The sequence below is a fragment of the Muscardinus avellanarius genome, assembly GCF_963383645.1.
Source record: "Muscardinus avellanarius genome assembly, chromosome: 4".
Lineage (NCBI taxonomy): Eukaryota > Metazoa > Chordata > Mammalia > Rodentia > Gliridae > Muscardinus > Muscardinus avellanarius.
In genome coordinates this window covers 68,475,885-68,500,384 of record NC_137789.1, presented here as the reverse complement: position 1 = coordinate 68,500,384, position 24,500 = coordinate 68,475,885, and the positions used below count along the sequence as shown (strand labels likewise).

Sequence of the window (24,500 nt, the reverse complement as noted above, 5' to 3'; positions counted from 1 at the left end):
TGCTGCTTTTTTCCAGAAAGTATTCAGGCAAGATGAAAAATATATAATATATAGCATGATAATATACTGAAAGATGACTGCTTATGAAATGAACATCTGAATGTCTTCTAAACCCATGGAAGAAAATTTAAAATTTATTTGCTCCTTCTATTGCTCTTGATATTGTCCAAATGAATTGGCTCTCAATGCCATAGGTTATTTTAAAAAGAAAAATGCATCCCCTTATTAAATATTTTGGATATTCTTAGGCAGAAAAACAAAATGACACAAATTACTCTCCTTATTCTCCCACTGCTTACACTATTCAAACTTCCCCATTAAATATGATATGGTTCTTATAGTACATTTTTATTAATACTTTTGGTCTGATACTTGTTTGATAATTGACTCTGTTTCCAGTTTCCATACTTTTTTTTTGCAAAGTGAAAAAATGGGATCAAGTGGATTTTAAGACATCTACATTTTTTACCATTACTCTGGCTGTTCATTCCCTGAATGAGCTCTCATGTCTTTGCTCTTGACTCATCCATATTCTTTAATTCTATTTTGTAAAACACAGGATCTTTTCAGCAACATTTACTTAACAGATGTACATGGGTCATACACATGTGCCAGGTACTATGATAGGCTCTCTGGCAAGCATAATAATCCCTGTGAATACAGTCTTTCATTGGCTTATTTACTATTAAGATTGAGCCAGTGAGTTGAGTGTGGTAGCTCACACCTGTAATCCCAGTACTTCTGAGGCTAAGACAGGAGGACCACAAGTTAAGGCCAGCCTGAGTAATGTAGTGAGACTCTCAGCAACCTAGGAAGACCCTGTTTCAAAATAAAACACAAAAAGTAAAGGTTCAGTTCAGAGGTAGACACACTCTGAGTCAATCTCTACCACCACCACCACCACCAAAAACAAAACAAAACAAAAAACGACAACAAAAAAAGAACCTGAATCCTGAGTCAGTGGAAGGTAACTAATGACTTATAAAACTTGAACTATAATTTTAAATATTTGTAATTGCATTTCTTTAGCTAGATCTCACTAGCCAATATCAAATTAAATCTGTCTCATTCACTTTAAACTAAAACACATTTATTGTATTTCATCTTCATTTGCGCCCACTTCAAATGCACTCTGCTTACTTCTCATTGATAACTATATTTGCACATATTTCAAGTTGTGCCAACCAGCTTTGCATAGATGCAACCTCCAGTATCTCATCTCAGTAACTCACCTGTGAGGTATTATTTCCTGTTCTGGAATAGCCAATTGTGCAACTCATAGTCCAGAAATTTCAATACCCAAGAATTACCCTTAACTAGAATTCTGTGGATAAATGTTTTGTCCTCTCATTCTTCAAGTAAACACATTTCAGGAGACTCCTTGGAAATTTCTGTGAGATTAACAGCAGTCATCTATACAGGGTTTGACTTAATAACCCACCATTGTGTTGGCTTTTTCTTCTGTGTTTTTTTTTTTTTTTGGTGGTATTGGGGGTTCCTAGAAGCCCTTCTACCTCTGGGCTACACTCCCAAACCTGTTTTATACTTTTTATTTGGAAACAGGGTCTCTTAAACCAGCGCGGCAGGCTTCGAACCTGCGCGATCCTCCTGTTTCCGCCTCCCAAGGGCGGGGATTACAAGCGTGCACCACCATGCCTGGCTCTTCCTTGTATTTTTAATTCCCTTTATATTTCATTCCTGCCCCCTAATTATACAGTCATTTTTAAAGTATCTGGCTCATTCCCTGTATTAGGACAAATCAGGGCAGGAGCTACTTCACCCTAAATAATGATGATTTTTAGTACTTCTCAAGAGAATAAAATTATAATTATATGCAGAAAATTCCCCATACATAGGTTGGGTCACATTCTTTCTCTATCTTCAAATTGAAATAATCACTAGAAAATGCCACTGTAATCTCTTTTGGAGTGTACAGTGCACTAGGATCGATCTAGGCTAGATTTTAGAGACACAAAAGACAAAACCAAATTCATTTCCTCTGAGACATTTGACATATGTGACAGACACAGATACCTAAATAAGCAACTAAAATTTACTGAAGAAAAACTATAGTAAGGAAGAAAAGCTTTCACAAAGAGGAGATTTAGAATGAAAAACTGGAATTAAGCCTCATAGAAATGTTAAATGCTGCCAGAGATAATAGCATAATGACTTAGACTTACTAACAAAATAACTTAAAAAAAAAAAAAACTGAGAACAGTGTGGGGTTTACAGAACATCAACTTCATGAAGGAATATTTAAGAAGATGAATATGCTGACACAGATCAGTATTATGCAATAGAAGGACCCAAATAACTTGCTAAAGGAAACCATAACTCATTTTGCAGAGGTTGAGAAGCCAATAAAAATGGTAGCTCTTAGGTCTTTTTGAGTCAAGATTATTTTGAGTAACTGGTTAAAATTACTGCCTCTCTTGCTTTCCAAAAAAAAAAAAGATCATAGATATCCAAACTCTTCATTGAATTTATTGTGAATTATTATGATTCCCTTAACTCTGTCCATAGACCCACTAAAAATATTCATATGAAGACCTCTCACACTAACACATTTAAAACAGGAGAATAATATGGTCCTATTTTTGTTTTGAACATTCTGGTAGCCATATGGAAAATGAATTGTTTGGGGGGAATTGTTTCTAAGTCAGGATATCTGTGAGGATACTACATGATAATCCAGTCAAATCAAGATGAACCATAATTCTATAGCAATAATATAAAGAAGTGATGGATGTGAGAAACTGCTTTAGGAAGTATGATTAGAAAGAATGAGATTAATTGTGTCATGTTCAGAGACAGATGGGATAATCGTGAAGATGAGCTTGCTTTTGGACACATTGCTTTGGAGGTAAAGTGAATCCAAGTAAAAGGTCCTGCAGGAATCTGATTATTTGAGTCTTGAGCTGATGGTTCAAAGCAAAGACTTGAAAACCCTAAAAATATATGTAATTAAAACTATCAGAGTAGATCAGATGATATAGGGAGATAGTGAAAAGTTATAAAAGAAGGGATGTAGATGCAGCTGGGAGAAAACAATACCTAAGAATGCACAAAGAAGACAGAGCTCTTAAAGGAGACTGATAAGAGATATCCATAGAATCAGTCACATATGCAGGAGGAAGAGGGCACACAGAAACAATGACCTCAATAAGAAACAATGACCTCAAGAATGAGTAGGTGTTTATATAAGGTTAAATAAAAATGGATCCTGAAAGGTTTCCATTGCCCATGGCAATTAGAAGGCCAGGCAGGCCAGGTGTGGTGGTGCTCACTTGTAATCCCAGCATTTGGGAAGCTGAAACAGGAGGATCACAGTTTGTAGACAGCCTCAGCTACTTAGTGAGGCTCTTTGCAACTCAGTGAGACCTTGTTTCAAAATAAAGAATAAAAATAGGACTGGGGGTGTAGCTTGGAAGTAGAACGTCCCTGGGTTCCATCCCAAGTACCACACACACATACAAAAAAAAGGCCAGGTAGTCTTGGTATAGGCCATATTTTTCAGAGTGAATGAGACACAATCCAAATTGAAACAGGTTGAGGAGGAAATGAAAACCATGTATGTAAAGGTATCAAATTTAGAATATTTTAGGATTTTGGTTTAAAGAAGAATGTGTAAGAAAAGACAGCAAATAGATTTTTTTAGGTAATTATGGGACTCCGTGTGTGTGTGTGTGTGTGTGTGTGTGTGTGTGTGTGTGTGCGTGCATGTATGTGTGTAAGGTTGAAAGAGAAGAGCTTATTTACATACTGTGGATAAGATAATGATAAGATAATGATAAGATAAACAGAATAAATAATGGCAGTGAAATTGAGATGAGTAAAATAGACTGAGAATGGAGAGGGACATGAGACAGTGGTATTTTAGCCTAACTGATAACCTAAACCTCATGCAGGGACAGAATCTCTCACCCTCTGAATTGGAAAAGTGAATATAGGTTAGTGTGAAGATAATTATGGGGCCAACATGTAAGGGAGAATAAAAACGTATTTAATTCTGATTGCATAATTTTTTTCTGAGTGACATAGAAGACTGATAGTATTTTTCAAAAAGATCTTGAAAGGAATGGAAGAAAGAAAGACAATCTAAAAGCCCAAGTGTCAGGTTGGAGACCACTTATTTGTAGTCACCAATCCTAGAGTGTCCTGATTTTCTTCAGTATTGTTCAGCTGCTCACATGCAGGTATTAGTAGAGTAATTCAGATTTCGGGTCTGTGTGGGCAGAAATGACAGAAGGGCTCAATGCAAGGGAGCTGAGAAAGCAAGTCCAGTTGAGTAGAGGAGAAAGGGAATCAGGAGAAGCTGGATACCCAGGCAAAAACAGAGGGGAACAAGGAGCCTCTAGTTGGTTGAAGTGAAAGTGGTAAGATAGCAAGAATGTGGAGAAGCCCAGAGCAGCTAAGTTAGTTTTCAGAGAATATAGGATTTAAGAGAGTTCTGAAATGAAGCAGTTCTGATTTGTCTATCCTTGGGTCAGGGAAGGTGAAGCAATGGGCTTTGAGGTTATCAAATACACACAAAGTCCAAACTACTCAGGATAATTTTGGTACTTGGGTTGAAAAAGAAAACTTTAAACAAGGTCTTTATAGGCAGAGAAAAGAAAGTTAAGTATCTATAATCCTGCCTTATCTGAGATTCAGGGGTCAGGTAGCTTCCTTTGCAGAAGGGGTACTGTGATAATCTTTTTTTGTTGTTTGTTTGTTTTGGGTATCGTGCACTGAATCCATCCATGGCCTTGTGCATGCTAAGCACATGCTCTACCACTGAGCTACAACCCCAGCCCCAGTACTGTGATATTGCTGGAGGATAAAATAGTTTTAGTACAATAAAGAAGAGCAGGGAGCATCCTGTTCAGGAGTTGAAAACATAAGAGAGTCTGTTTAATGTGAAAGAGTGGTTTTAGAAAGCAAAGAGAAAAGAGTTGGGAATATGAGTAAGTCTTGTGTTTTTTTTTTTTTTAATACAAACAAAAAATAATTTAACTTTTTTCAGGCTGTATTTCCCGGACTTGCCCACACACCCCTTGTTTGCACAGTACCCATTAGCCTCTTACAGAAGTAGTGCTGTGTGGGGTGCAGCTAGGGAAATGCTGGCAGACAACTCAGGGATAACGTTCCACAATCAATTTGGGGCCAAGTCACAGTAAACACAACTCTCCAGGTATCTAGAAGGCAGTGTTTGGACAAAGAGCAGTCAGTTTTAAGGCCACCCAATTTGTCGGATTTTTATTCATGGCCATTTGTCTTTTCAACTCAACTAGATCAAGAATTCTGAAATCAGAGATGATTATAATTTTTTTTGCATCTGTACCTTTGGCTAATTCTGAGCATATTAATGAATGCAAAATAAATATTTTTGTTCTACTGGTACCCGAAATGAGAAAGAAAAATTACAGCATAATTTTTGTGTCTTGTTTCTTACTTTGGTGGGAATTTATTTTCGTTTGATACTGTTAAATACCCAAATTTATTGAAGCCTTGTGAATCTTTAACAATAATTATTACCTCCACCTTTCAATAAGTAAAGTACTTATATTCTTTCTTTCTCTGTTAGTTTTGTAAGAATGGTCCTGGACAAAAAGAGCTCAGAAGAGAATATTTTATGCAGTTGATTATTGAAGTAGTTTCCTAGTTTTCTAGAAGCAAATAAAATAAAAAAAAGTAGAGAATATTTGAGAACTATATATCAAATTCCTTTATTAAAAGTGGTAATTTCATAAGAATACATGCATACTCATGTTTATAGCAGCACAATTCACAATAGCCATGTTATATAACCAACCTGGGTATCCATCAATAGATGAATGGATAAAGAAAACTTGGTGTAGATGGAGTTTTACTCAGCCATAGAATAATATGAAAATTATATCATGTGAATGAAAATAAAACTAGAGAATATTCTGCTAAGTGAGAGCAGATAGATGCAAAAGATTGGAGGCCACATGGAAGGAAGAGGCTAGTGTGGTGGGATGCTCAGGGAAACACAGAGATGTTGTATGCATATATGAATGTATCATTTTGAATCTCAGTATGATGTATAATTACAATGTACCAATAGAATTCTAAAACAAAGTCTTTCTCGAAATAAAAATTTGAAAAACTAAGTAAGGTATAAAATATATAGCTAACCAAAACATGTTACAACCATAAAAAAATTCTCTCATACAGTACAATAAACATAGTTTTATGTATACAAGCTAATATGGAGATTAAATATATAATATATACAGAAATGTGCAGAATTTAATATTATAAACATAAAAATGCAATTATAATTTACAATATTTATGATTACACAAACTAGAGATATATTCACATTTGGCTGACTTTTAAAACGTCAGAAGCCAAATATGTGATTCCATGGTAACACATAAAAATATAAAATGCCTGAGAATTATGACATTTGAGCCCAGTATAGTTATGAATTGTATTTTAAACAAGGTTTAATGTTATATGTCATCCATTTATTAATACTTTCCTATGAAGGCACTTGTCATTATCTAAACACAAGAGATAAGTAAGGAAACTGGTGGAAACTTCCAGTCCCTGGACTATTTGTTGTACTGTACTCCAACATTAGCAGAGCTGTATTTATCTAGGACAGAGTTCCAAAGTGTATTGCTGAGTTCTAACTTCCTTTGATAATGTGGTTTCCCAGCGAAATATAAACCCAGAGTTGAATCAGATCTTGCTGGTCCACTTTTTCCCCTGTGTAGATGAGGATATAGAAGCTCAGAAATACATGGTTGGGAAAATACGTATGTAATCTTTTTCTTCTGAGGATGACCCAGTGTCTATGAAAATCTTAGGAAGACCCAGAAGTTTGGTGAGCACACTGTGTTAGACTCTTGGTTTTCTTCCACTCAACTTTCCTTTGTAGTTTCAGTGGAAATATTTGTTTATAAATGTTTCTTTGGTCAGGCTGAGAACTATAGCAAATTGAACTTAGACCAATCTTGCTGTGTATCTAAGGAAAAACAGAAAACTTTCCCTTAGAGCCTACAAAAGTAGAAAACTTACCTTAAGGTGGCTTTAGTAAACTTTATTTTTAATTTTGAACATGTGTGTCTGATCTTAGAGTCTAGAAGCTCACAGTCTTGTCCCTGTAGTGCATAATTTATGTTTCACAACTCAACATTATTAGAGGTTTGAATGACCATTTTTCATTATTTAGGCTTCAAGGAGACAATCTGGCAGAAAGGACAGAAGAAGCTTTACAGTTACTTCATTCCCCAGATGAAGTAATCCCAGATTCATTGGGTAAGTTTTCATTTCAACAGTAGTTATCATAGTTTTAGTGGTACCTAATGATTAGAGGGAAAGAAAAATAAAAAAAGAAACTGAATTAAATATCTTCCTTTATTCCAAATCCCTGTACTTTGAGTGACTTGGCCATCACCAGTATGCCCTTTTGTGTTTGTATATCAAGAGGTTAAGGGCAAAGGGGGAAAAAAAAGAAGCCAGAAGCGGGAATTCTGAGGAATAGCAACTTTATGTTGGTTACTCCTCAAATTATTTCCTTAATTTCAAAGTTTTGTGGAACTCTACTTTGCCTACTCTATAGAAAATGGAAGTCATTATCTGCCTGGTGCAACCTGAAGCCTTCTCTGCTCTCATCCTCACCCATTCAGTCTTCTGAGGAGGAGTGCCAGTCTCATCTTGAAAGCACCATACACCTCTCTTCACTCTGGGTTAAGTTGTGTTGAGCCATATCAGTGTCAACAGAGAATCTCTCTTCTATATTTTTCCTCATAGCACCTGGTCTACACTTTTCTATACTTTATCTACTATAACAGCTTCTTCCCCTTTCATGTACTTCTTCACTCCTCTTTAGTGTTTTTTTTTTAAAAAGGCATTTAGTCCATACTCATTTTCTATGAGGAAACAATTCAAACTCTGTAATGTAGCATATGGTTAATGCCAGAACATTTCAAAATGTTTGCTTGGTATATAAATATGTACATGTAATGCTACTCTATTATGGCAGGACATACTCAGGATAGTTAGAAGAGAAACTATAGGAAATATTTCCTTATAACTAGATAAAGAGAACATCTTAAGACACAAGAATTTCCAATCTTATATAACAAGATGGACAAGATGGTGCACTCCAGTAATTACTGGAATTACAGTACTTGGGAGGCTGAGATGGAAGGATTATAGGTTTGATGTGAGCTTCAACAATTTACTGAGAGCCTCAGCAACTAAGTGAGGTCCTGTGTCAAAAGGAACACTAAAATAGAGTTGGGGCGTCCCCAAAGGTAGAACACCCCTGCATTAAATCCCCAGTACTAAAAAAGAAAGAATAAAGGAAAGAACAGTAAATTTCAAAAAACTAGAAGAAAGAATTGAATTTTGAGCATTTTCACCATAAAAAAATGATGAGCTTGGCATAATGGCACATGCCAAATGGAAAAAAGATTAGAAAATGCTCTTTGGAGAAGGTAAAATTGGAAATAGACTTTAGAGGACAGGTGTGGTGATAATACACTGGTAATTACAGAGCTTGTGAGTCTGAAATAGGGAGATCTCGTGTTCAAGGTCAGCCTCGGCAATTTAATAAGGCCTCAGAAAATCGGTGAGACTCTGTTTCAGAATAAATAGGGCAGGGTTGTAGCTCAGAGGTAAAAATTACTCACTGGTTCAAACCCCAGTACTACACACACAAAAAAGAATGTTCGAGGAGATAAATGTGTTCACTCTGATATCAGTGTAACATGATGTATATACATATAAAATATCCCATGGTCTCTCATCAATGAATGCAATTTTAATTTATCAATTAAAATAATTTTAATTAAAATTTTAATTAAAAATTTAACAACTTTTACAAAGAAAGAATGAAAAATTCATCTATAAAAAACTAAGACATCAGTAGATGACAGAAGCCATAAGATGGGGGAAAATGTATTTGCAATATACTCATTGCAAATACAAATAATGACCAAAGATTAATTATTGAGATTATTAAGAATGCCTGTAATTTAATAGAGAAAGATAAAACAAATTCACAGAAAAATAAGCAAGGGATATAAGTAGGTATTTCACAGAAGAAGAAATACAAATGTCCAATGAGCATATGAAAATATGCTTCCCTATTCTACTAATTAAGAAAAAACAAATTAAGACCTTGATGAGATATTGTTTTATAACCACTTGTTTGGCATTAATTAAGAAAGGTGCTGGTGCCCACATAGATGAAAGAAGGAAACACACACTATATGTGAAGCATAAACAATTTTTAAAAGTTTTCCATTATCTTAAAACATTGAGCATTTATAGAATTTAAAACCCAGAAACTCCATTTCTAGGTAAATATCTTAGAGAAATAAGCCTCACAACCCATGCAGGAGGAGCAAGCCTGATTAGTTTGTTCCTCCCTCTGCCTATTCAGATCCCCCGTTCCAAGGTCATGCAGTCTCCCTGCTGCCCAGCCCACAGCAGTGTTTCATTTTTCTCAGGAGTGATTTTAAATTGGTTCATATGTATTTGTTCCTCTCACATGGCATCTTGAGTTTCTTGTGTTCTCCCACACTCGTCAGGCTCAATGCAAACTAAAACAAGTCAGATTTATCAACTGCTCATTAATTGTGTAATTATTTATCAATTTGCTCACTAATAGTGCATATTCTATCAAAACCATTCAAATCCATCAAATCTATACATACATATCCTTCAGCAATTGTATTTCTATACTTACTGAGAATTGTAGGAATTAAATAACTTTCGAAGTTAAATAACACACTCAGTAACATTTACCAAAAAAAAAAAATTCTTTTTGCAGTTATTGAGGATTGAACTCATGGCCTTGAACATCCTGATTTTTATCAGCTAAGATTTACTTCTTTTTAATGACTATGCTATGTTTAGAAGGGTATAAAGTCAACATTTTACATTTATCTATAACTTGAGAATGTATATTTTTTCCAAAGTCAATTTTTTTTATTTGTTTGTTTGTGGTTCTGGACGTGAAACTAAGGGATATTCTACCTCCGAGCTACACTACCAGGCCTATTTTTCAGTCTTTTTATTTTTGAAACTGAGTCTTACTGAGTTGCAAAGGGCCTTTTGCTAAGTAGCTGAGGCTGTTCGCAAACAACATACAACAAACCTCTGGTCACTGCTTCCCTAATGCTGGGATTACAAGCATGCAACACCACGCCCCGCTCAAAGTCAATTTTTTATGGAGGGCATTCTGTATTCTATAATAAAATCTATCTTATATCTACATAAATGCTGTGTTTTGAAATTTATTAAGTTTTCTTCTTGAATGTTATTTTGAACCCTCAGGGATAAAGAGAGCTGCAGAATTCAAAAGCTATGATCATGGAATTGTGCCATGTTTCCGTTCCCTCCCTATTTATTCTTCAGTGTTCATTAGGGCTGGAAGGATTTCATGCTCTAATTTTCTTTCTGGTGTACACATTTTTATGCAACAGTAAGATTTGTCTCACTTTGCATATGCATCTAAAGAAAAATCTTCTTTAAGGAATCATATGACTCTCTTAATATTAATAGATAGAAGAAATCCATGTTGAACCCCAATGTTTTACCAGGTATAGTGGTACACATCTGTAATTCCATTACTTGAGAGGCCTAGACAGGAAGATAGGTTCCCAGATAGCCTTGGCAACTTAGGCCCTGAGACCCTGATTCAAACTAAAACAAAACAAAACAAAAATAAATAAATAAATAAAAATAGAAAGAAAGAAAGAAAGGAAGGAAGAAAGAAAGAAAGAAAAAGAAAAGAAAATAGGACTGTGGGTATAGCTTGGAGGTATAAAACAAAAACAAACCCCAAAATTAACAGTTTAAAATATTGCTCTGTAAACTGGTTTTTTGTTTTTATTTCTATGGAAAGAGTTGAAATTCAATTTAGGGAAACTGACAATATCATTTATAGATGAAATTATACATACATCTATCCTGATTGCAGAATTCTTTGTAACGCATAGAAATTCATGTTGTTATAAGCCAACTCAGCAGATACATGAAAAGGGTTGCCATCATTTATTCACATGCTTGAAAATTACTATGCTCTCACCCCTCTTAAGCTAAATAATCACAACTTCTTGCTTGATACATTAAAATGGAAACTCTACTACCATTTAGTAATATGTGCACTTCTATGAACTCTTTAAATTTTCATCCCATTTAAAAAGCAGAACAAAAAAAATAAAAATAAAAAAATAAAAAGCAGAACACAAATTCATATTTAAGCTATGTATCCCCAAAAGAGTAAGCAGTTAATGAGTACAACAAATAAGGTAACATAAAAATCATGAAATATAAAAAAGAAATTATGTATAAATATGTTCCAACAACTAGATAAATATGGCAAGTGTTATTTTATAATTTATTATAAATTAATTATGCAAACTAAAACAAGTCAGATTTATCAACTGCTCATTAATTGTGTAATTATTTATCAACTTGCTCACTAATAGTGCATATTCTATCAAACCCATTCAAATAATTAATTAAATTTATTAATTATTTATTAATTTATTATAAATTAGTAATTTATAATTATTAATTAAACACTTGTTTAACTAAGACAACTGAAGCCCTTACCCTTACTTTCCTGACCTTATTGTGTCCTTCTAAATTAGAAATACTTACCATTTTCCTAAATTGTCTTTAAGCCAAATAAATATCATTCTGTACTCTATTTTAACTTACAAACACTATGACTTACAACAACCAGTATAGTAATTTTAATATCCTTCTCACTAATAGGTTTATATATCAGAGGATTAATAAGCAATATTGTAACTATAATTTATTCATTTTTGAAAATGAAAACAGATTCTTTACCTGAGACCAAAGAAGCACTGATGGAAGAGGGTGAAGAATTTGAGAAAATATCTAAATTATCGGGACCTGTAAGTATATATTCATTTACTTATGTTTATATATATATATATATATATATATATATATATATATATATATATATATATATGAAACTAATGTATATCATAGGAAAATCAAAAAGAGAAAGAAACAAACATTCTTCAAATTGAAGACTATTTGAAAACGTATACAATGTTCTCTAGGTAGACACACTGAATGCTTGCTCTGGTAAATCTCTACTTTATTAAAAACATATAGCCAAACTGTATTATGTTCATTCAGCAATTGGAGATTTGATTGAGATAAGAAGGTTAAGTTCTGTTGGGATTTGCTTCATACTTGAGCATTTGACCATTCTAAAAAATGAGCTAAAATCTTAAACCTCAGTAAGTTTAACTATATAGAGAGAAATATACAAATATAAAAATGTTTTGTATATCCTGAGAATTTACATATTACTTAAGCATGCTATTTTTATTTGTGAAATCCTTGTGTTATTTTTAAATATATTTTTGTTATACTCCATTGATATATCTTTAATGAAGTATATTGGGGGAAAACCACTTGATTTATTATTTCTAATGAAAACAACAAATTAAAAGAATAAATATAAAAAATTGAAATCTCTGTATAAATTCTAAATCTATAGTCTAGTAAAAATTCTGAGTTGCTATAAAATTCAGGCTAATGAAATCTTACATTATCTTAAACATAATTTTGAGCTGTGTTTTTATCATACATCTGTATTTTCTGTATTAGTTGCCTATAACAAAGTGCCACATATTTGATGTGCATTTGAGAAAAATACAGAAGTGTATTCTCTCACGATTCTGGAGGCAGAAGGTCTAGATAAAATGTTGGCAGGGTTGGTTTCTACTGAGACCTCTTTCCTCGCCTTGTAGATGACTGTTTTCTCCCTGTGTCTCCTTATCTTCTTCCTTTCATACTAGCCTCTGTACTAATCTCTTCCTATTGTCAGTGGTATTTCACCAGTATCACCAGTGATCTTGGATTTGGCTCTGCCCTAATACCACACGTAACTTCATTATCTCTTTTAAGACTCTTAACACATTCTGAGATGCTGGGACTAGGACATTAACATATGAATTCCAGGCCCATGCTCTACAGCCCATAGCACTCAGTGATGAAATGACATTATTTGAAACATTATTTGGATTGGATTATAGGATTTGGGCACCATGTTTTACAACAGATTTTATAATAAATTTATAAAAAATTTGTTGATGAAATTAATGATCATGTCACCTTCTCATTGCTGCTTCTCTGACCTTTATTAAAAGTTTGCATTTCTACTAATTTTTCTATATCACCTCCACTACACTGTGCAGTTTTTTGTTTTGTTCATCGTCTGCCTCCTGCAACTATAATATAAGGTCTAGGAAAGCAAGAGTTTTTTAACTTTTTTCCTTTTTTAAATTTCTGTATGCTTAGATGCAAGCCTACACATAGTAGGTCCATAATACATGTCTACTGAATGAATTAAAGTAGGTAGTAATAATCACTCACCATGAAATAAGAAAGATTACATTCTCCCTTATTATAAAATGGTCAAACCTTAGGAACAAATAGAACCATGGTGACCATGGAGCTCAGCAATTCTTTCCCCTTTCCTCAACATTTGGGCATCAAATATTTAATTTTTTTTAATTTGCGCATTGTAGTCATATATCTTAATGGGATAAAGACTTGTGGAGACGTGCATGTACACATCACCCAGTTAGCCTTTGCCCAATCCCCACCCCAATCCCTCCCCATCCCTTCTTCCCATGCTTGGCTTAGTGATTGACTTTGATATGTTTCTTTAAGTACATCATGTGCTTTAGAGAGTTTCTCTCTTCCCCCCTCCCATTCCCTCAATTAGGTCACCTTATTTGCTCCTCTATAGGATCTCCTTCTTTGTCTAGAGTCCCTCCTGTTACCCATTTCGCCCTAGCTTTCATATATTAGGGAAAGCATCTGATTTCTTCTTTTTGTGACTGATTAATCTCACTTAGCATAATGTCCTCCAGTTGCATGAATTTCCCTGTAAATGATGTAATTGTGTTTTTTTATTTATGGCTGATTAAATTTCCATTGTGTACATATCCTACAGATTTTATTTTATTTTATTTATTTATTTATTTTTGGTGGTACTGGGGTTTCTGGAAACCCTTCTCCAGGCTACACTCCCAGACCTATTTTGTATTTTTTATTTTGGAAACAGGGTCTCTTAAGCCAGTGCAGCTGGCTTAAACCTGCGCGATCCTCCTGTCTCCGCCTCCCAAGCATGGGGATTTACAAGTGTGCGCCACCATGCCCGGCTATCCCACAGATTTTAAACCATTCATCTGTTAATGGACATCTTGTCTGGTTCCATAGTTTGGCAATGGTGAATTATGCAGCTATGAACATAGATACACATGCATTAGTTTGGTAGTTTGATTTCCTTTGTATTGGTTATCTAACCAGAAGTGGTATTGCTGAATCAAATGGTATGTTTATTCCCATTCTTCTGAGGATCCTCCATACTGTTTTCCAAAGTGGTTGCATTGATTTGCAATCCCACCAACAATGTTTTAGAGTTCCCTCTTCTCCACATGCTCACCAACATCTGTCGTTGTTTGTGTGTTGAATGATTGCCATTCTAGTTAGAGTTAGGTAAAATCTCAGAGTAGTTTTGATTTGCATCTCTCTGATTGCCAATGATGTTGAACATTTTTCATGCATTTATTGGTCATTTGAATTTCTTCTTTGTGAAATGTCTATTTATTTCACTTGTCCATTTTTTGATAGGGTTATTTGTTTTCTTAGTGCTGAGTTTCTTGAGTTCTCTTTATATTCTACGTATTAGTCCTCTATTGGAGGTGTAGGTGGTAAAAAAAAAAAAAAAAAAAAAAAAAAAAAACTTCTCCCATTCTGTTGAGTTTTGATTGAGGTTCCTGACAGTTTCCTTTGCTGTACAGAAACTCTTCAGTTTCATGCAACCCGACATATTGATTCACCTTTTAGTTTCTTGTGCCTTTAATAGCTATACTCCCAAAATTGACCTACAGATTCAATGCAGTGCCCATTAGATTACCAAGATCATTCCTTATAGACATAGAAAAATCAGTCCTTAAGTTCATTCGGAACAACAACAACAAACAGAACAGCCAAAGTAGTTCTCAGCAACAAAAATGATACTAGTAATAATGATATCACATATTTGACAGCACTTTTAAACATTAAAAACTTCAATATCAATGGTTTTTAAATTTTCTAATTGTATGATTTATCACTTTATCCTTGACAATGCCTCTGTGAAGTAGCATTTAGTTTTAGATGGGCATACTGAGGTTCTAAAAACTCTTTGACAGAACTTGTCAGGACTCATACAATTATTAAGTGGTAAGTAACTGTTTTGTTGCCCATGCAATAAAAACCAGATGATGATTGAGCCATCATCATTAAACAACATCAATGATAGATTTATTCACTAAATTTAAAATAATAGTATAAATGCAAGAGTTAGGGAGGCTGGATTATAAGAGGTGGTCTTTTTTTTCTGGTATTGGGGATGGAAGTCAGGGGCATTCTACCTCTGAGCTGCACCCTCAGCCCTACTTTTTTAACTTTATTTTTTATTAATGGAACATATTGAGAGTGGTATACATTTACACTGTGCTTCATGCCCTTCCCCTTCCATTTCCCTTCCCCCCTCCCAATAGAGAGTGTCCAGGTTAATCATGTTGTATTTATGCTATTACACATATTCATATGTAGCTCCTCCATTGAACAACCTCAGCTTTCTTCCTCTCCTATCCTTCCATTCAAGCTTTGCTGAGATTTCCCCTCCATCATCTGGAGTCCCTCTGGTATTACCACTACTCCCTAGCTTGGGCATATTAGAGAAAACATATGTCCCTTCTCTTTCTGTACTTGACTAATCTCACTGAACATAATGTTCTCCAGTTCCTTCCCTCTTCTTGCAAATGTTATTATTTTATTCTTCTTTATAGCTGAATAGAATTACATTGTGTGTATTACCCATAATTTTCAATCCTTTCATATGTTGATGGAGATCTAGGTTGGTTCCCTATTTTGGCTATTACAGACTGTGCTGCTATGAACATGGGTATGCATATGCTAATGTAGTTCTCTGATTTCAGCCCCTTTGGAAAGATACCCAGGAGTGGTATAGCCAGATCAAATGGTGGATCTATTCACAGTTTTCTAAGGAATCTCCATACTGATCTCCATAGTGGCTGAACTACTTTGTACTCTCACCAACAGTATAAAAGAGTTCCTCTTTCCCCACATCCTAGCCAATAACTGTTGTTTGATTTCTTTATGCTTGCCACTCTGATTGGGGTTAGATGGAATCTCAATGTAGTTTTGATTTGCATCTCCCTGATGGCTAGTGATGTTGAACATCTTTTCATGTTTCTATTGACCATTTGTATCTCTTCTTTTGTGAAATGTCTATTCATTTCAGTTGCCCATTTCTTGATTGGGTTGTTTGTTTTGCTAGTGTAGAATCTTTTGAGCTCTTTGTATATTCTGGATATTAGCCCCCTATCAGAGTGGTCAGCCCTATTTTTTAATCTTTATTTTGAAACAGGGTCTTGCTGAGTTGCAAAAGGCCTCACTATGTAACTGAGGCTGTCTGTTAACCCAGATCCTCCTGACTCAGCGTCCCGAATGCTGAGATTACAAGCGTACACCACCACTCCTGGCTAAGAGGTGGGTTTTTAACAGGGATAGGCACCAGGCTTAGTGTTGTTTGGGTCATTCACAACTGATGAGGCTTAAAAAACCAAGATAGAATGACAAGAAGCGGGCATTGTGAAATTGGGGAAATACTGAGAAGAACAGCAATTCCTGTCTAATACATATTTTCTGTGGCTAACATAATCTAAAAGTTAGATGCTCCAGTGTACTGGAATCATCTTGAAAAGTGTCTACTTAGCTAGATCAGAGGTAAAGTCTGCTTATGTCTAAGTTTGTCCAGCACTGTACTTTCTGTACTAGTCCATAATTGATGCTGTAGTCCATTTATTGATGCAGTAGAGCCATGGGATGGCATTCTTTTTCACTTTTTCCTTCTTTTCACTTCTACTCACAAGTAGTGAGGTTTGGACCTGACTGAAGTTAGAGTTTCCCATGCATGCCCCATATCCTTCCGATCCTATGCATACATACTTAGATTAATTAATTTGGATAAGCTCTCAAAGTGCTACTCTTTTCATAATAGCTCAAAACAGAAGATTTGAAGTCAAAGAAACATTTATGTTCATATTTCCTATAAACATACAAGTGATTTAAAAATTTTAAATTTCCACAGCAAGGATATTGTTCCTATGTGAACATTTAGAAGAATTAGATGAATTTATTTTGGATAATTAAAAAATAATCTGTTCAGCCAATGCACTGCATAGTTGAGCAGAGCTTCTCCTGTATTTATTCTCTCTGACTGAATGTTAATCAGTGGCATAGTGGAACCCTCTTAAATTAAATCTGAGATTCTTGGTGGAATGTAATAATAAAGGAATTTCACTGCACACAATAAGCATTGACTGCTAAGACTTAAAGGAAGTTTTTCAATTTACTGAAATCATGTGACTTTTTATAATATGCAGGTCACACAAATCCTTTTATTTCTTTTCTTCAGAAGCCTGCACCCCACTCAAACCACATAGCATATTCTTGTCTTCATTCCCAGGTCTTTGCTCCTTCTCTTGCAAGTCACTCAGAAAGATCTACACATTTGAAAGAAATGAAATGACAAAGTGATCACTTGGGCTTGAGAGCAACATAAAAAAATAAGTTGTGCCCATATCTTTCCAGGATAAAATATAAGTGAGGGATTAGGGACCATTAGTCATTTATTTGAGTGGTAATTTCGATAACCCTGCTTTAGACTTAGCTTCTTATTAATATTGTTACTCCCTGCACACTCTTGTCCCATAAAATTGTGTCTGTTTCATCCTCACAATTTGATATTTTATGTGTCCATAAAAATATCTTCTGAATTCATTTTAATACTCATGTGTAGTTTTATGGTACGTAAATGGTTGCACATGATATAAAAAGTTTATAACTGTATGTAAATGGATTTAAATAGTTGGGCACTGCAAGTAATGTTGACTGAATAGGTTAATGAACAAGTCATATCTTTTTCTTGCTTTCTATATCTAGCATGAAAAAACAGCACACACAATTAACATTTATGGAATTAATACTAGGTATTTTTCAACTTGTACTCTTAGAAAATGAAAAACAAGAAATGAATGTTCATTAACATCTCACCAAATAGAAGTAAAAAACAATGGGGAATTTTGTCTCCTGAGAAACAGTGTCGACAGATTGCTGGCAATGAATTTTCTACTAAAGAAAAGTGATTAGTGTCATTTTCCTAAACCTCAAAAGTTTTTTTACCATTTCTTTTTTCTTCCAGCCTGTGGGATTTTGCTTGTCTTTTATGACTCATAGGTCAGGGATGCCAATAAAATTGCATAGAACTAGGTGCTATAATAGACAAATTTTGTGATCCAGTAGGATTTTTCCCTTTTGACATTTTGGGTCTGCTGATTTCTAACATATTGAGGATAGAAATATTTGTCCAAACCTATGCAAATATTATTTTAAAACATCTATGAGTTTTGAAAATGTGACTTCTAAATGTCACATTTGCATAGGAAAAAATGGCCTAAAATGTGAAAGTATGACATAATATGTGTTTAAACATTGATTGTGGCTTAGGTAATTAATTCAGTCCCCCTACATAAATCATTGCTTCTCCATTAGTAAAAGTGTAACATTATTTCTAGATCAGTTAAATTCTTCATTTAAGTTTTAAGATAACGGGAAGGAGAATGTGACCTAATATGCACTGATGCAGAACAAGTAAAATTGATTTCCAGGCACATAATACTCAAGAAGATGTGTGAAAGCATGCTGTTAATGTCCTGTGGTCCCAATCATCATCCCATTAAGTCTTATAAATATAACAAGAGAAAAGAAAATATATCTTGACATTTTAAGTATTTTAAAGTTTTTGCTAATTCTGAAAGTGAGGTCTAGCTGCTCACTTTCAGAATTAGCAAATTCTGATTTTATCTGATTCATATATAAATGGGCCAAAGAGGAAGAAAAGTAATCTGGATTATGTTTGTGTGGTGAAGTAAAGCCCTATAGCTTTGATTATAAATTGTAGAGGTGTGCACTGGGGAACACATTAAGTATTCCCTTAGCAGGAATGGAAAAGCATTGTTTTTCATAAAGGGGTTCCCATTGTATGTTCATCTCCTTATTCAGCTAAGAAAACTACTTATATTATTAAAAATGGCTGTATACAGAGTGCCTTTCTACAGAAGTTTACATATATGCCACCTTTCTTTTACCTCTCAGAAACATTAATCTAACCAAGATATCTTTTTTCCCTTATTGTTATAAAAAGTGGTCACATACATACTTTGAGTTTCAGGAATGTGCTGACCCTCACAAATTAAATAGATTATATATTTCTGATATGTTGAACTAACATGATGTGTATTAAAAGAACATTTGGGAAAAATTATCTTTGAAACTATGTTTGAAAAGATGATGACTATTGAAACATATTTGTTACCGGCGGGTTCAGTCCTGTGGGGGCAAGTCCACTAGCGGTCCGGGGCCTCAGAAAGATGGGACAAAAGGCAGGCGACGTACTGCAGATTCTTATCTGCAGCGGTTCCTTTCCCTCTATGAATTCCTCAAGTTTTTAGTTACGACGTTTTGGAAAAGAAACCTGAAGTGGACAAAGGCTTCTTGAGCCAATGACACTTTATTATGAAAAACCCAAGAAATTTATACACTTCACCAGTAAAGTTAAGAGAAAGGGGGGCGGGTGTCTCTCAGCTGGCTGTTGGCCTTTGAAGAATTAACTTCTGTTTCTCTCCAAGGTCTTGCAGATAAGCAGTTGCAGGTGGCAGCCTCCCAGAATAGACAGGAATAGTCAAGGCTTGGGAACTTCTCAGGGGAATCTTCTTTTAACCCTTCCTGGAACTTTCCATCTTTTGGGCTCAGTTCATATAACAAGTGTGGGGAGATTTGGTAATTCAGGTATTGGCATCTTTTTAAATCTGAAAGCTTAAGCATACTCACAACACAGTTTGGTAGACAAAATATCACAAATAACACCACAAGGTTCTTAGTTCTAATTGTCAGATGTATTTTCTTAACTGCTGAGCACTCTTCCTTAAACAACAAGCCTATTAAAAGAATCCACTTATCTTTAATAATCCACTTCCCTGTCACAAACTCTCTGCAACTTGCTTCTAACTTTCTAATTCCTTTCTTTCCCAGTTGGGACTTTCTTATGATAAGCTCTTCCTCATGCAAAAATGCTCCTCCCACTCTTACGGTATTTCTTTTCCTTCATACATATATATTTAGAATGTCTGTCCTTTATTTTGTAATATTCATTTTTAACTATGCGGCCATTTTTTCTGTCTCCCGGAGTGCTCACACTGAGGTAAAAGTTAACAGTCTTTTTCTTTGGGTCTATTGTATTTGGGCAGCTAAGTTGTTTCTTTAAGGTCACACACAAGGTTTTTCTCTGTCTCTTGGCAGGATTTGCCAGAGTTAACGATGAAGGTCGGAGGCCATTTGTGATTGCTGCAGCTGGGGTGCTTATCACAGTACCTGAATTCTGGCCAGTCTCTCATTATTGTTGAGCAGAGCCAAGGACGTTTAAACAAATTGTTAGAAAGTTTATCTCCACGGACTCAGTTTCTTTTTATAGTCCTAATTTCACATCACTGGAGCAATTCGTGTAGAAAGTTAAAAGAAATAATAGTGAAGGGTATCTAAAAGTGGGGGGTACTTTGGCCAGAGACAATACCTCCTTCTCGGGGCGTCCTTGCCGATTTTACTATGTGGAGTGGGGGTTCTCAACACATAGATGCCGAGGCAGCAGGATGTCTTGGCACATATTGAATGACCATGTGACCATCCCTTTTAAGTTATTGAACTTGTATTTTAGATATTGAGCTTTTAAACCTAAAAAATAACAACCTTACACTGTTCTTTTTCTTTATTTTATATGACATAATAAGCATATTTCTCACATAAATTTTTTGTAAATCTAATTTTAGTGGTTGTATATTATTGTAGCCTTGTCTTAATGTCATCTTTTAAGAGTTTAATATATTAAATTTAGTGTCAAGCCACAGTATAAAATTGTCATACTCCAATTAATTTGGGTGTTTAGGTTGGATAGTCGCAGCTTGTTTGTTCCATGCTACTGATGATCAAGAACTGTAGACAGATACTTCAGCATTGCTGCTTTCTGGGCAAGGGTCTAAGTCCCATGCAGTCAGTCTGTCCTAGGCCCTGCTATCTGTTGTACAAATGTTAATTTCCTATGTTTTTTATGTGTAAAAGGCTGGAAACACATTGCTTTAGTTTGTTTGAGATTCTTGGCTTGGGAATAATTCTTTGGAAAATGTCCACAAAAATTAGTGTCTTGGTGTTTTATTTAGGTTAAATTCCTTAAAAGATCAAAGTTTTTATTTCACATTCCAGAAAATGTCCATTTGACATATTTACCAGGAATTTCAAATTCTTAGCATCATCATCATCATCATCATCATCATCATCATCATCATCATCATCATAATAATTGCAGTACTAGGGATTAAACCCAGGAATATTCTACCTCTGAGCTACACCCCCAGCCCTATTTTATTTTATTTTTTGTTTTGAAACAGGAGCTCACTAAGAGGGCATCACTAAGTTGCTGAAGCTAGCAATGAACCTGTGATCCTCCCAAGTACTGGGATTACAAACTGTACCACCACACCTGCTTGAATTAAATATTTTTTTAAAAGTCTATAAATGAAAACAACAAAACTCTTCCAAAATTAATCACTGTTGAGAAATATAAAATGAAATATTTTTCTTTTAAGTTTGATTTCTTTGTTTACTAGATTTATTTAATTACTAATGAGAAGTTTTTACATGTAGTTTTCAGACTTATATATTTTTTGTTTTTATGATTTTTTTCTATGCTATTGGCCATATTTCTTTTGGGGTGTTTATTTTTCTATTAACTTTGCTAGTATTTATTATGTTAAAAATAATGACTTGTTCCATTTCATATTTGTTGCAAGTATTTTCAGTAATTTTGTTTTTAATTTTAATGTTTATAATAGGTTTTAATTACACAGGTGCTATATTTTCTCTTTATTAGTGTTTTTTTTTTTTTTTGTGGTACTAGGGGTGGAACCCAGGGGCTTTCTACCTACAGGCTACACCTCCAGACCTATTTTATATTTTCTTTGAAAACAGGGTCACACTAAGTTGCTGAGAGCCTCACTAAGACTGAGGCTGTCTTCGAACCTGCAATCCTTTTGTCTCAGACTCCCAAGTATTGGGATTACAAGCATTGCCACCATGCCTGGCTTCTTCATTAGTTTTCCTTCTTCCACATCAGTTGAACATTTGCGTAAAATTTCTTTACATTTTTTTGTAGTCTTCAATCAAATTTGAGTTTGTTCAGTGCTGAGAAGCAAAGGTCTAAAAATGTGTTTCAAATAAAATTTGTTACTCTCATTTGTTTTTGAGAAAGCATTTGTGTTGGCCATGTTCCAGTGCTGCTAACAAATACTACAGATAAAGCATCTTAAAAAAGGAAAGGTTTCTTTTGGTTCACAGTTTCAGAGTCTTCAGTCCATGGTCACTTGCATTAGTTCCATTGCGCCTGTGGCAGCATAGGACAACATAGTGAGAGTCTGTGGTGGAAGAGGCCTGTTCACCTTATGGTGTCCAAGAAGCAAAGAGAGAGGCAAGAAAGGCCCAGGATCCCACCATTTACTTTAAGGCATACCCTCAGTGACCTTTCTCCTTTCAGGCCATACCTACCAAAGGTTTCATCACTTCCCAATAGTACCATGGGCTGGAGACCAAGCCTTCAATACATGGGTCTTTGGAAGACATTCAAGATCTAAACTACAACAGCAACCCTTTCTCAGGATTTTGAATTTTTACAATTCTTAATTCCATATATGGGACAGTATCACAATTAGTATTTATTGAATCTAAATTTTGATCAGGTACCTTACAAACATTGCTTTTTTGTTAACAAATCTTAATTGTTACCTAGGTTTTAGATGGGGAAACTAAAATTGAGGGTGATGTAATAACTTGCTTGGGGAACCATATTGAATCCCCTACCCCTCAAGAGGGTCCAAATCTAGGTTCTAATAATTTGTTCTATTTATCATCTGGAAAGTGGAGAGTTGATCTCTGTTAACTTGTCTTTTATTAAGTTACTTTACATGTTTAGTATAAAGTATACCAAGCCTTCCTTTTTAGTCTTCTTTTGCAGAGTCAAAGAATTGAACCATTATACATTAGCTAGCTGTCTTTTATTTCATCCCTGAAATATGACATTTGTATAATTTTTTGTTGTTGTTGTTGGTACTAGGGGTGAAACCCAGAGGCCTTCTACCTCTGGGCTATACTCCCAGACCTATTTTATATTTTTATTTGGAAACAGGTTCTCACTAAGTTGCTGAGAGCCTCACTAAGTAGCTGAGGCTGGTTTTGAACCTGTGCAATCCTCCTGTCTCAGCCTCTCGAGCACAGGGATTACAAGCGTATGCCACCACACCCGGCTGTATAATTTTTTAAAAGTACAGTTTTAGTATTTTGATCTTCCAAGAGAAGCTTGGTAAGTATTTTGATAGAAAATATGAAAGTACTCATCAGTTTTGAAAGATAATTTTGTTTGCTTATAAGAAAAGTATGTCATCTAGTGATTTTTACAAAGTTTATAAAATAAGAGTCAATAAGAATCTTATAAATTAGAGACAGAATTGAAATCTAAACTTCCTGTTATTTTGGTCAGTTTGTGGGATTGCCTTGATCCAGAAATAACCCAAGATTTTCGGGTAAAAAGGAAGCTGAGTAATTTGTAAGTATGTCTCCATGATGTCACAGCTAGAAAAAAATTACTTGCATTTCATAAGAATTGTGAATCAGATGTCTGTATTTATTTTACTTAAATCTGAACTTCTGGAACTTCCTTGTTTCCTTTTTGAGTTTCAATGATGTCTTTTAAATGTGTATTAAGCAAGTGTTTGCATTCTAATAGTAAGAAAAAGGCATTTTGGGAGAGAGAATTTCTGGAAGGATCACTTTACCAAAGAAAAAACATAGAGGTTTTCTTGCCTAAGGAGATAAATGTCAAAGACGTCAAGAAAAATAATCATCAAGTAGCAGACACCTGTACTTGTAGACCACGGAAATTGAGAAATAGACATGTCATCTATCCTTTGAAAAGAAAGAGACACAAATAGAAGAAAGAGACATCTAACAAGAGTTGCATCTGAAGTACAGAAAAATGAAGAGAAAACAGTATGTGAAACTTGGAAGTTCAAGTCATCAGTTCTGCTGGCATAGCGCTTCCTGACACTTGTGTCTCTCTCTGCTCCATCACTTGAAGCTCAGTCATGGATTGGGTGAATCTGCCTCATTAGATCTCATTTCTAGTAGTCAACAGGATGAATGAACTCTCTCCAACTCTAGTTGTGCTTAGAAGCTTTTCTGTGCTCAGTGTAACTTCTAATTCCAAGTCCCTTTTGTTCCCACCACTGTCTTCTGAA

General features: G+C 34.8%; 1 protein-coding gene across 5 annotated transcripts in view; it reads left to right on the top strand.

Moving 5' to 3' along the window:
• LOC308261871 (uncharacterized protein C8orf34 homolog) overlaps positions 1–24,500 on the top strand; it is a gene marked incomplete at both ends in the record, with an annotated part of 438,078 nt that overhangs the window by 325,750 nt on the left and 87,828 nt on the right. For all 5 annotated transcript variants that reach the window (XM_080694054.1, XM_080694051.1, XM_080694053.1 and 2 more), the window contains 2 exons: positions 7,190–7,275; positions 11,824–11,900. In XM_080694054.1, the coding sequence (XP_080550180.1) occupies positions 7,190–7,275; positions 11,824–11,900 (163 nt within the window). The remainder of the gene's footprint in view (positions 1–7,189; positions 7,276–11,823; positions 11,901–24,500) is intronic.